This window comes from Stegodyphus dumicola, chromosome 3 (assembly GCF_044657685.1).
Source record: "Stegodyphus dumicola isolate Sdum_Otavi_A_Nest chromosome 3, ASM4465768v1".
NCBI lineage: Eukaryota > Metazoa > Arthropoda > Arachnida > Araneae > Eresidae > Stegodyphus > Stegodyphus dumicola.
Window position 1 is genome coordinate 227,721,728 of NC_140770.1, and position 13,624 is coordinate 227,735,351.

A 13,624-nucleotide genomic window follows, 5' to 3' on the forward strand; every position below is an offset into this window, starting at 1 on the left:
ACTCAAAGTTCCTTGCATTGTGCTGCATTCTACGGCGGACTATTATACTAATAAGAAGTGATAAAATGAAAATTCTATTATTTATAATGGAATGAAGCAATATTCCAGAATCAAAAACTAGGTTGAAATAAGTAGAGTATAAAAACAACTTTCCTTTACTTACCTTACTTATAATAAATTTAACTTCCAGTTTTTAAACTAAAGATTGACTTGGGGTTGAGCGTGATTAAATACAAGCACAGGCATACACGCTCTATCGTAGTGTTTACATATTAACTTATTACACAACTGAGCTACTAAAACAAAAGACCTTAGCAGCAGGGAAAACCTCTCGATCGCGCGCAAGCGTTTGGTAGTGGGCATGGAAACGTGGCCAACTGTGTCAAACGCATGTGCCCGTCCGAGAGGTTTTCCCGGCGGCTAATGTCTTGTCATGTTCATGTACTAAAACCCTGGAATTCTGCATGGAATTTAGTAGATATAAAAGTTGCATTGTTGCAGATAAACTCAATTCTGGAATTATGGCTATTGAAAATGGCTCTATGAAAAATAAAAACATTAAAATCCCAAAATAAAATAATGTTATTTTACCGCATCATCACATTTTCGGATTTATATCTACAACAAAATTATTACTTAATATTAGCGGTCAATTTCAGTTAAAAAATGTTTATTATTTCGGGGCCTACGCTGCTGGAGTGCCTAGGGCCTACGACACCCTTAATCCAGCCCTGCGTAGCTAATATAGGTTATTCAATATGAGAGCGCTGTGACTCTGTCCCAGGAAAAAAAAAAAAAAAAACCTCAAGTGCTCAAAACCATGTTAACTTGATCCTTGCGTCGAATCTTTTATAAAAACGTTGTCAGCGCTGCGAAGAACACGCGGCTTTGATTTATTATATTTTTTTCTGCCCGTTCATGTTAATAAATTTGTTATTTTATGAATACCTCAATTTTAATAACGGAAGACAATATTTTTTAAGCCCTATTTTTTTAGCCATTTGCTGCATATTACACTGAACAGTCAGGATCACCAATAAGAAGGCAGACTTCCCTAGTGGTTTTACTCTTCACTTTGATATTCAGTACTGATTCAGTTTCAGTTCATCTTTGCAAATGTGTGAATTCGGAGAGGCTACCAGCACTGACACCGACCAGTCTGCAGACCTACCCGGTCTTCAATTTTGGAAACAAAGTGTTTCAATCTGTTCTCTCTTCGTCAGGTCTCTTTTGGAGTTCTTTGTGGTTGCATTACAAGTCAGGCCTTAATAAGACACTTTCAATAACTGGCAAGAGTAGGGAACACTATCACCTGTTGCAGGTCAGTATAGCTGACCAGGTACCAAGTATCATATGCTGAAAACTGCTAAGGGAGGGAATATGCTAGCAATTAAGGTAGTTATATAAAAAAATAACGTGTTGGATCAACTCTTAAGATTAAAGCGTTATTAATAAGAATATAGAGAATGTTAGAAAAAGTATCAAAGCATGAAAGAAAATTTCAGCGGAAAGGGTAGCTTCAAAAAGAAAGAAGAAAAAGTCCATCATTTGCTAACCGCGATGCCTAGTCAATATAGTTCTAGCTGCCAAGTAGCCGGGAAAAAGTTGTCCCGTATCCGATACAATGATAGAAGGACAAACGTAAGGCTGGGCAAAAGTGATAATTTTCTTCTCCAGTTCTTGATTGCATTGTTCAAAAAGTCTGCTGAAGCTCTGCACTAGTGGATCACTAGAGCTTTGGATGAGCATAACTTGTAATACTTGGGCAAAAAATATCAGCTTTCATTTCTAGAGAGTACCTTTGATATGTTTTTGGCTCCTCTGCTTTGACGTCTTGGACAAAACAACTACAACCTTTGGTATGTGAGTGGGGACTTTCTTTCCTTAAAAGCTTGAAACTCTGTCAAAGTGTTTGTTTCTCATCGAAAGACAGGCATGAATTTAGAAGCTAAAATCGATTTCTAAGACATATTTATTATTAAAATAAAAAGTCTCCCGAAATTGTACCCCACTTACCTAAAAAAAGCGCTAGAGGCCCTTTATATATGGCTCTGGTGTGCTCCGGCTAGAATTACAATTTATCTCAAAAAATGAGAGCAGGAGACGGGCTCCGGTCAGCGCCAGTGCAATTTAAGTTCTGGTTCCAGCTGATTTTGACCATTTGTGGTTGTCTTATTAAAATGATGCTCAATGTTTATGTTCTCACAAATAACCATTAGAGGCAAGCTCGCCATAAAAGGGATCACTGCGTTTGACTTGAGAATTTAACCTCGGAAAGCTTTTACAGTACACCCCGGCTGTTTCAGAAACTGGAACTGAAATTCTGGTAAAGTATATGAGAGCTACTAATTCAGAAGTCAAACAACAAAAATCAGCGTTATACCTACAAAATTTTCACAGGACTAGTTTCGATGGTTTTACCGAACCATCATCTTCAGCTGCAAAACCGCAAATGAACAAGATAGGAAATATTGATTAGATAAGATAAGAAAGCCTGGACAAGAATAAGCAAGTGGCGCCATCTGTTGGCGAAACCAGAACTAAAACATAATTTCTCTAAAAGCCGAAGGCAAATTTGGATTGGAATTAGGATCGTTAACTAGAACAGAAAGATTTTTATGAATGTGAAATGCCTCTAGAAAATCCAGTTCTCCAATGGAAGATGTTTTTTGAATAATTTTGGCAGCAGAAAAATTGAAAGTGTGATTTTCGGACCAACAATGTTGAGCAACAGAAGACTTATGTGTTTCCTTTTTTCTAACATATGCCTCATGTTCTCTGACGCGAAATTTTAAGGCTCTCCTAGTTTGGCCAATGTAAATTAAACCACACTGGCAAGGAATCCTATAAATACCCCAGGAATTCATATCCGGAATGGGGTCCTTGAGTATAGAAGTTGGAATTTTATTGATGGGAGAATAAACAACCCGAAAGTTAAACTTCTGCAAAGTATGTGCAACTTTGTAGCTAATTGATGGAAAGAAGGGAATGACAACAGAATTTTTATAATCTCCTAAAATAAGAGTGTGGCTTTTAGTGTGTTGAGATGAGAATTTTTTAACTGCTTGATTAATAATGTTGGGTGAAAAGCCCCTGTCAATAGCTATTGCTTTTAAATAATTTAGTTCTTCATCAAGGGCTAGTTTGGAGGAGCAAACTTGAAGAGCACGGAAAACATAGGAATAAAATGAAGCTAACTTTTGTTTAGTCGGATGACATGATTTAAAGTGTGGTGGAAGGCAAACCGATGAAGGTTTACGGTAAACTGTAGTACTGAAGTTGAATGTGTTACGTGTGACCAGAATGTCGAGAAACGGAAGAGAATTGCAAGTCTCAAGTTCAAAAGTGAACTGAATAGTAGGATCAATAGAATTCATTGTTGAAAGAACTTTATTTAAATCATCTTTATTACCTTCAAACAGGGTAAAAGTATCGTCTACGTAGCGGAACCATGCCGGGAAGTTTAAAGTTTCAAACAATTTTGATTCATAATAATGCATGTAGATATCAGCCAGGATGGGACTGAGGGGGCTTCCCATGGCTAATCCCTCAGTTTGCTTGTAATATTTATTTTGGAAAACAAAATGTGTTTGTTTCAAACAGAGTTGAGTGAGAGAAATTAGCTCATCAATTTCGATGCAAGAGAAATGAAATTCGCGAAGTCTGGTTTCTAGACATCTTAATGCACCCTCCACTGGGACATTGGCGAAGAATGATTTTACATCAAAAGAAACCATGAGTAAATTACTAGGAGAAATGTTTTTAACCTTTTTTACAAACTCTATTGAATTTTTTATGGTGTAAATGTTATTGTCTAAGACAGTGGAAAATCTAGAAACTAAATATTTAGCTAAAGGATACGAGGCAGTACCTAAATTTGATACAATAGGGCGGAAAGGAATACCACTTTTATGAATTTTGGGAAGAGCCCAAAATTCATAAAAGTGTAAAAGTTCATTGTAAAAAGTTCATTCAGTGTAAAAGTTCATTCATAAAAGTTCACTGTAAAAAAGGTTAAAAACATTTCTCCTAGTAATTTACTCATGGTTTCTTTTGATGTAAAATCATTATTCACCAATATCCCAGTGGAGGGTGCATTAAGATGTCTAGAAACCAGACTTCGCGAATTTCATTTCTCTTGCATCGAAATTGATGAGCTAATTTCTCTCACTCAACTCTGTTTGAAACAAACACATTTTGTTTTCCAAAATAAATATTACAAGCAAACTGAGGGATTAGCCATGGGAAGCCCCCTCAGTCCCATCCTGGCTGATATCTACATGCATTATTATGAATCAAAATTGTTTGAAACTTTAAACTTCCCGGCATGGTTCCGCTACGTAGACGATACTTTTACCCTGTTTGAAGGTAATAAAGATGATTTAAATAAAGTTCTTTCAACAATGAATTCTATTGATCCTGCTATTCAGTTCACTTTTGAACTTGAGACTTGCAATTCTCTTCCGTTTCTCGACATTCTGGTCACACGTAACACATCCAACTTCAGTGCTACAGTTTACCGTAAACCTTCATCGGTTTGCCTTCCACCACACTTTAAATCATGTCATCCGACTAAACAAAAGTTAGCTTCATTTTATTCCTATGTTTTCCGTGCTCTTCAAGTTTGCTCCTCCAAACTAGCCCTTGATGAAGAACTAAATTATTTAAAAGCAATAGCTATTGACAGGGGCTTTTCACCCAACATTATTAATCAAGCAGTTAAAAAATTCTCATCTCAACACACTAAAAGCCACACTCTTATTTTAGGAGATTATAAAAATTCTGTTGTCATTCCCTTCTTTCCATCAATTAGCTATAAAGTTGCACATATTTTGCAGAAATTTAACTTTCGGGTTGTTTACTCTCCCATCAATAAAATTCCAACTTCTATACTCAAGGACCCCATTCCGGATATGAATTCCTGGGGTATTTATAGGATTCCTTGCCAGTGCGGTTTAATTTACATTGGCCAAACTAAGAGAGCCTTAAAATTTCGCGTCAAAGAACATGAGGCATATGTTAGAAAAAGGAAACACAGAAGTCTTCTGTTGCTCAACATTGTTGGTCCGAAAATCACACTTTCAATTTTTCTGCTGCCAAAATTATTCAAAAAACATCTTCCATTGGAGAACTGGATTTTCTAGAGGCATTTCACATTCATAAAAATCTTTCTGTTCTAGTTAACGATCCTAATTCCAATCCAAATTTGCCTTCGGCTTTTAGAGAAATTATGTTTTAGTTCTGGTTTCGCCAACAGATGGCGCCACTTGCTTATTCTTGTCCAGGCTTTCTTATCTTATCTAATCATTATTTCCTATCTTGTTCATTTGCGGTTTTGCAGCTGAAGATGATGGTTCGGTAAAACCATCGAAACTAGTCCTGTGAAAATTTTGTAGGTATAACGCTGATTTTTGTTGTTTGACTTCTGAATTAGTATTTATTCGGCGTGTTATTGTGTCTTAATATGAGAGCTAGCTTAATTAAGCGAAGAAAGGAAGAGGAACAGGAGGAGACTTATTCATACATTTTTTAGAAAGCCTAAATCCAAACGGGACCTTTCAGCCATGCTCTATGTTTCCGGCCAATATAAATGAGAAATAGAGGCCATAGAGTGAAATTGTAGAGCTTTAAACAAAGCCTTTATGCAAAGACTTTATTATGCTTAAAGTGCATTATAAGCTTACTTAAGAGTATGGGATATATCTCATTTATTATCGCTTTTGAAACCGGTATAATCGCTTCGAATTAAGTATGTTAAAACTTATTGTAGAAGATTATAAGTTTCAAGATTAAGAGAGGCTTTCATGTTGAACAGTAAAAAGTAACTTCTTAATTTAACTTGGAAATGTGTTAATACTTACGACATATTTCTTCAGGACAGCAACTTCCAGGTTTATAACCCATATAGCAATGTTTTTTGCGAGTTTCCAACATCGGACAGTCCACCGGCCAGCAAGCTATATAACCACCATTGACGCTATCTACTACACATGAACAGCTAGCACAGGGCCCGGCATCTTTGATGACTTCCTCGTCGTTGTAGCTTTTGCCGTTGTGAAAACACGCTAAACAAATAAGAATAAATTAATGAGCTCTGAAATGTTTAAGAGCACAACAAATCTGCAAGTGCTGATGTGTTAGGTCTTAAAAGATTGCACTCGCGAAAGCCGTTCTAAAAATTGTACTGTTTGCAAGTGTAGAATAGTAATTGCATCCTTTCAGTAATAATTCCTAATTTAACACGCTCCAAGTTTGGTAATTAAACAGATTGCAAAATGTTCAAAATTCAACAGGTTCTATCGAGTTCAAAATTCAACAGGACAGATCGAGATATTTTAAAAGTATCTTCAAATCGTTAATAACTTTAATAACAATAAAGATGGCAGTAAGCGTACTCGTAGGATGATAGATTCTTTGTCGATTATCTATTGGTTTTCTCTGAATATGAATCCAAAAGTATTTTGGTTTGGTTATTTGAACATGGCAAAGCACACGAGGTCTACTCGCCTAGAAGTTGGGTTGCCTTCGTTGTTGGTTAACTTTTAATGGCATAAAACCGTAAAGGTTATTATGCGCCAGACGAATGGTGAATAAAATCCAAAATGCACAAACATACTATCAGATGAATTATTGAAATAAACCTGTAATGCTGATGAAGGCATTGAGAAATGCTCTAGCAACAGGTAGAGCAGGATAAAATGTGGTTCAAATCATATGGTAAAAAAAGATGTCTTTTAAAAATCTTATGGGGTTGATGTGAGGGTTTCTTCCAATGAGATCTGTTAACATTCATAGAATTAAAATTCACGTTTCTGACTAAAAGCAGGACAGCAGGTTAGAATACGATTGACTGAAACGGGAACGTTGCAAGTGCCACAGATAGGCTCATTATCTCTTTTCAAGAGATATTGATGTGTCAGTCTGCAATGACCAATTCGTAGGCGAGACAGTAGTACATCCTCCTTTCGATTCCCTCTCGACTCCCAATACTCCAAATTGGATTTTATCTGCATTAATTTGTTTAGAGTTTGGCATTCCCAGAGTTCTTGCTACCTGGACAAGATCTTTGTTCTGATGTAATTTCGTAAAAGGGACATAATTTTCAGAGGTAATATCAGCAGATTTTGCTACGATATTGGCGAGTTCATTGCTTTTGATGCCAGCATGTTAAGGCACCCAGCAGTACGCAATATAATAACCTGCGTTTCTCAAACGAAGGTGTGCTTTTAAAATTTCTAAGACCAAAGGGTGGCTGGTATTTATATTTATTGATTCAAGAGCACTCAGAGAGTAGATGATGAACTTTCTGCTGTTCTACCTAGATTTGTGTGTATTTAATTATGGCAAAGCACACGAGGGCTATCTGCCTAAGGGGAGGGATGCCTTCGTGGAGCACGTTCTAAGGGGAACTGGCTCGTATACACGTTACACATGTTTGAAAACTACGAAAACACCCATGCAGCCAGCCCGTTCGCGAGATTCGAACCTCGGACCGAACTACCAGTGTTCACAGCGACTTACCGCTCGGCCGCTGGTAAGCCGTTCTACCTAGAGATAAAGATTAAGGAATTCAAAATGGCAGAAGTTTCCGCAGTAAAGACAGATGCAGCCTTATGAAGTTTACTACTCCGTATTTCTTTATCACAAACAAAAGCTGCCCCAACATAATCATGACTCTTTGAGCCATCAGTAAAAATTGCTTTGTATTTAGAACGACTGCTTCTATGCTCTAGGAAAATTTGCTGATATTCGTCATAATTGGTACTGCTTTTCTTTAGTTTTCCAAAAATGTTAAGCAGGTGAATATTCATTTCTTGCATGGGAGCAATACCGAAAAGGTCAAAGCTTTTGGGATGCAGATCATTTAGGTTGAATTCTTCAATGAGTGAGTGAATGCGAAGATCAAAAGGTGAGATACATGAAGGATGTGCTTGGTAAAGACGCCAGTACTAATCAGATGTCATGAGTCAGACAGGATGTTCCAGCTCTAACATTACTTTATAATGAAGATCAGTGGACGTTGCCTTCGTGGAGAACACTTCAAAGTAAACTGCATCGTATTCGCGTTACACACGGGGAAAACTAGGCAAAATAACGCTACAACCATCCCTTTTGCCTGAAATGGGTACCATATCGAACTTCCAGCATTCAGCTGTCTTTACAATTTGGCCACTGGTGGAGCCCCAAAAATGTGTTCTTGATGAAAATAATTTTGGCTGAAAAATGAACAATCAGTTGTCGATGCTTTTAAACTGTTCTTTCAATTTATAAGTAAATTTTACTCTTCAAGAAGTAAATACCGTAAACTTCTGATATCTAAATAGCAGAAAATCTCGACATTCAATTCATGGCATTGCACTGACAGGAAATTTGTTATTTCTTAGAATTACATTATGATTACTGTGGGTTACCTAATATAGTGTCCTAAAACACATTTTGGAAACATTGTCAATTTTTATTGCTTTACTTTATATTTGTATGTATTTGGCACACATGAAAAGCTCGCGCGTTTGTATGCTTATTGATTTGATGAAGTTAAGCGACATCAAATGAATATCTTGCCGTATACAGCGGCTAGTAATTGTAACCCACAATCAAATGCGTGAAAAATAATTGTATGCAACATGTTAGTCACATACACACTGTGTCCGCAAAATTCCTTACTTAGCCTTTATTTTCGCAACTTTTGGTTGTAGACATATACTTGCAGTCACAAAAACGTTTTAAATGAGACAAATATTCATGTATTGACATTTTTTAAATTAAAAAATGTTTTATAAAATACAAGAGATCTGACGTCTTACACTTTCTTCCGTTATCTGTAGTACTATAGAAAATTTATATTTATTCTAAAAACCTCGAAAAGTATTTAACTTTCGTACGATAAAAATTGGCGAAGATATTTAACTCCGTCAGCTTTTAAAGTTTGCAGTGTTTATGGCTATTAAGTTCTAGAAAATCGAATTTATTACCCTCTTTGCAGCGTAAGCTAAAACATTAATTAGGATGAATCGAGACTGTTTTTATTTCCATCAATAAATTCCTTTGTGATTTGCTAATGTATAATGTTCTTTAATTTATAAAGACGTTACACATTTGGTGTGCAAAAATCGTTTTCACATGAGTAATTTTAATCGGATATTAAAAATACGTTAATGATATTCATGCTAAGTTTTATTACATTAAGAACAGAATTTAATGGTCATACAAAAGTGTATTGGAGAAATAGTTTTCAGTTTTAACTGATGCAAATAATATTCAGTTTTCTGTGTGCCAATACTGAGACCTACTGCTGTTTCCTATGTCGCGAATTATTCTCCGAGGACTTTTTTTGCCCTCAAAAGAAATAAAATGAATAGTTATTGAAACGTGCATTCAGTGTTTCTAAGCGGCTGTATACTATTACAGTTCCTGTTATAATGTAAAATATGTAGAAATAGTCAATATTGAGAAATGATTGTTTTTTACTGTCAATATAATCGAAATGTAAACACGAGAAGATGCGAGACAGTACTTAATGGTCAATCAATAATTAATGCAAAGAGTTCGTGATTCGGGTACGGATTTTCGGTACTAATCTATTCGATTTCAGCTAGACAGCTGACCGAGTCGGTGATACTTACTACTTAGTATTGAGGTTTTCGTTCTTCGTTCGACTTGGTATTTGTGTAATGTCTTGTGTTTTTATTCGTCTGCTTATGCCAATGTCAATTGATTTAGTTAAATTGTCAGGTCTACAAATAATTGTCAAAAATTTTTTTCCTCTTCCGACATATTAGATTCTGGCTTTCATTCAGCAGATGCTGACTGAACAATCGATAATTCATGAAATTTCCATGTTGAAGATACTGCGAAAAACGGCGCTCTTCATGGCAGAGAATAACCCGAAATAAGACCACGAAGCCAGGCAACTCATGAATATTTGAGTCATTTAAAATATTGATACTTATGAATTATTCCGTCGACAGTGAAACTATTGCCAAGCAGCGCAATTTAGCACCAGTTTGGATGAGCATGATATAACAATACACTTAGAGTATCTGCAGTTTCGTTAGGTGTAAACCCAATTGATTTCCGACAAGCCACATATTGTTTTTAATAACAAGGATATAAGTTCACTTTTATTACTGCATCTTTTCCTGTACTTTAAAAAAAATATTAAGATTTGGAACCTGCCTTCTACAGTTACCGACCACCGTTACCACCGATGAGGGAACAGACAGTTTACATCCACGCCTAACTCCGGGATTCGATCCCAAACCCTTCGGTATTGCTGTTGGCTTCCCTAACCACTGTACCGTCTGTGTTGCCTAAAAGAAACTCTCACTCCAGTGATTCGTTCGATTGCGTGAAATGGGAGCAGAGTTATGAAATTTTTGTTCATAAATAAGCATAATACACGAGATATAAACTTTATACAATTTTCGGAATGCTTTCTACATATGGCATGCCGAATAATAGTTTTACTCCGTAAAATAGTTTGGGATTCTGACTCACTCGCAATAAACACATACACTGACTCACTAATGTAAGCCAGTTGACACTGCGAATTTAAAGCTATGGTTTGCGCCAAATTTTGTTCACACATTTTTAAAGTTCAGTTAGTAATAAAATACGTGGAACATATTTGCAATGGCGATTAAAAAAATGTTCATTGGCGATTTATATTGCATCGGTTAAAATTCTTCAAAAAATTTATGCTTAAAACTTTAATACTGAGCTGTTAACATAGAAGTAATTTACATACTTTTGTTAGTTTCGTCAGACAAAGGTGGGCATTCGAACCTTATAGGACATCCTTGTTCTCCAAGTATAGGTTCGCAACGTTTTTGTTTGTAGTGCTCATAGTAACGCCATTCGCAGCTTCCTGCAAATACACCTATAAAAAGAAAAAAAGTTTGTATTTCTTTATGTGAAATACCTTTTGATATGAAATTAATGTTTTTGAAATCTCATTATAAATGGTTTTGAACTCACTTGTACGATAAAATACAGGAGTCTCCATTTAAAGCGATCCATTAATCCACCAATTAATGCGCGCAAAGTGAAATCGCGTTAAGCTAATACATTAAATCCTAAGAATATTTATGAATCAACTATAAGTGCAAATATGAGAAAATTGTTTGCTATAACAGAGGAGAAAATTAAATTTAAAATTAAATCCTTAAACTTCTATTTAATGTTTGAATAAGTTTTGTGAATTTTAATCTATTGTTTGAGAAATATATTTTTATACCAAAATATAAACTAATATAAATAAAGGTACTGACATGATGTTTGTAAAGTAAAAATATTGATGTTTTCAGTATAATTCAACTGCTCTTATCCTGTTTATACAATCTACGATAACTGGTGGTTGTTTTATCAAGGTTTTGGCGGACTTCGGAATTTCGTTTAATATTACGTTTAATGTTGTAGGATTTTATGTTTAAAAGGTTATCTTATTTCCTGGCTGTTGTCAACCAGCTTTCTCTATTTCTCGGGATTAAATCGGGAATGACTTTAAGCAAGAGATGAAGGATTTACTTTTCCGACATAAGGCCAATTTTATGCTATACATCTCCGGAATTTCAGTTTCAATTGCGGCCTTTCACAAACTTCAGGAAGACTAGAAAATAGAAGAACTAAATGCTCGTTAACTGATCAGAAACAAACTGATCCATGATAACTTGGAAATTGACTTTAAACTGTATCAAATTTTTAAACTTAATGAGTATTTTTTCAGCACTGGACTGATGCTGCAAATGTTTTAGAATTTTTAATTACTAAATCATTCCATAAGATAATTTGGTTAGGCTTTTGCTACCGATATGTTTGAAAGCCATAATTTCGAAATCCTAGCTTGGACTGCCGACTTTTACTGTATTTAGTACTTTCTTAGTATTTCTTGCATGTAGCATTAGCTTGTACATTTCATTTATTGTTGGTTTTCCGAATTCAAAACTGCAAATAACTGAATAGCTTACTTACTTTGCTTGGATTAATTGTATAGTTTATTATCATATTGCATCTTTAATTTTTTATTTTAGTTCAGGCGTGGGGTGACTTGTCTTTCCATCTGATTGGCATTCTTGCAGAACAAGAGACAATAGTTTCTTCTCCCTTAACCTGCTTTCCTGGTTCGTTCTCGAAAATTCCACCTTCTAGTTTGTCAAAATCATGGCTTTCAGAGGTTTAATTTTCTAATTTAGCTTATTAAAGCCCCTTCTTGATCCCTACAAGTAACTAACATACGAACATTTTCTTCAACACATAAAACGTATTGAAGAACATGTTTGTGGCAGCTGTCGCCGATCATCTCGCTATTATTTCGCACAGCACCCAAATTACTTGAATTAGCGCTCAGCCTTGCTAGCCGTAATTGCTTGTGTAAGTTGAGGAGTCAAAATTGGTAGGCATGCTTTGTCTTGTGAATCTTTTAACATGTTAAATTTTACGTTAAGCTCCGTTTTGACTTTCCGCAAGCTGCATAAGTTTAATTCCTCTTATTTAATTGTTACTGTTTTTACTTTTTAGGTGAAGATGTTGCGATAAGTCACATTGTCTTCACGAAGTCAGACTTTAAAAGTGTAGTCAGTTCCGCTCAAAGTGAGATAGGGACTGAAGCGGAAAAATTAAAATCTACTATTAATTTATCTGAAGTCAAACAAAATGTAATCTTTTATTTATCTTAACACGGACCTCATTTTTTTAGAACAGTTATTACAAAAAAATTTTTGAACTGTTTATTCGGGTTCCAAGCTAGCAAGATGATTGTATGGGATCTTCGTTAAGTTTTCTTACTTTCGAGGAGAATATAGAAGCCTATTTCTCTGATCTTTCGTGAAATTATCCCTGCTCAGGCAAATAGTCTGAACTTGTTTTATCATAATCTAAATATTACTAAAATAACTACAAATAAAGTAATGAAATAAATTGAACCATGATTTAAAATAACTATTGATATTTTAACAATTTATTAAAAAATAGCATATCATGAATTTTGGCGCCTATAGCTTTTTTACAAAGAAATAGTTATATTTTTAACGTTAGGAATATATTTAGTGAAACCGTTAGAAAATTTTTAGACCGTTGTATTCTGCTACTAATGGACATTTATTCTCATTGGTAAACGCTAACACGTGAAAAGCGAGATATTTGACTTCCATGTGCCTCGCGCGTAGTCAGTTCTCGGAGTTTCTAATTTTTAAAGAATAGTTGGTCTGTTAATATTTAGAATTTAATCAGTTTGTGATTATTTAACAAACTCAAATGATTTAAAAACAATAAACGCGTTTCTTAACAGTGTCAATCCATTTTGTTGTTTAGCAATAAATCTGATGTGAATTAAACTATGTCAAAGTACTGTATTGTAATTAATAAAGATGTTTATCACTCCATATATTATGTACTTAGTACCGAATCTGGTACTTACGTACTTTTCTGTCGACCATGAAATTATGGCCAAGCAGTGCGAATTATAGATAAGCGTGACACAACAACACATTCATTGCATCTGCGTTTCTGTTTCGTGTAACGCCGATTGTTCTCGATAAATCAGGTTTTCGTTTTTGTGCGCAAGGATATAAATGAAAACTACCCGCTCTAAAACTGTACTCATAGTGTTCTAAAGAGAATTTCGGAT

At 35.2% G+C, this 13,624-nt stretch overlaps 1 protein-coding gene across 4 annotated transcripts in view; it reads right to left on the reverse strand.

Annotated features, from left to right (window-relative positions):
- The window catches only part of LOC118195969 (kielin/chordin-like protein), a 46,783-nt gene that overhangs the window by 12,953 nt on the left and 20,206 nt on the right, over nucleotides 1-13,624 (reverse strand). For all 4 annotated transcript variants that reach the window (XR_004759346.2, XM_035367316.2, XM_035367318.2 and 1 more), the window contains 2 exons: nucleotides 10,748-10,879; nucleotides 5,862-6,065 (listed from right to left, as the gene is read on the reverse strand). Coding sequence is in view for 3 of the 4 variants with exons in the window: in XM_035367316.2 (XP_035223207.1) it covers nucleotides 5,862-6,065; nucleotides 10,748-10,879 (336 nt within the window). In the remaining variant the exon portion in view is untranslated. The remainder of the gene's footprint in view (nucleotides 1-5,861; nucleotides 6,066-10,747; nucleotides 10,880-13,624) is intronic.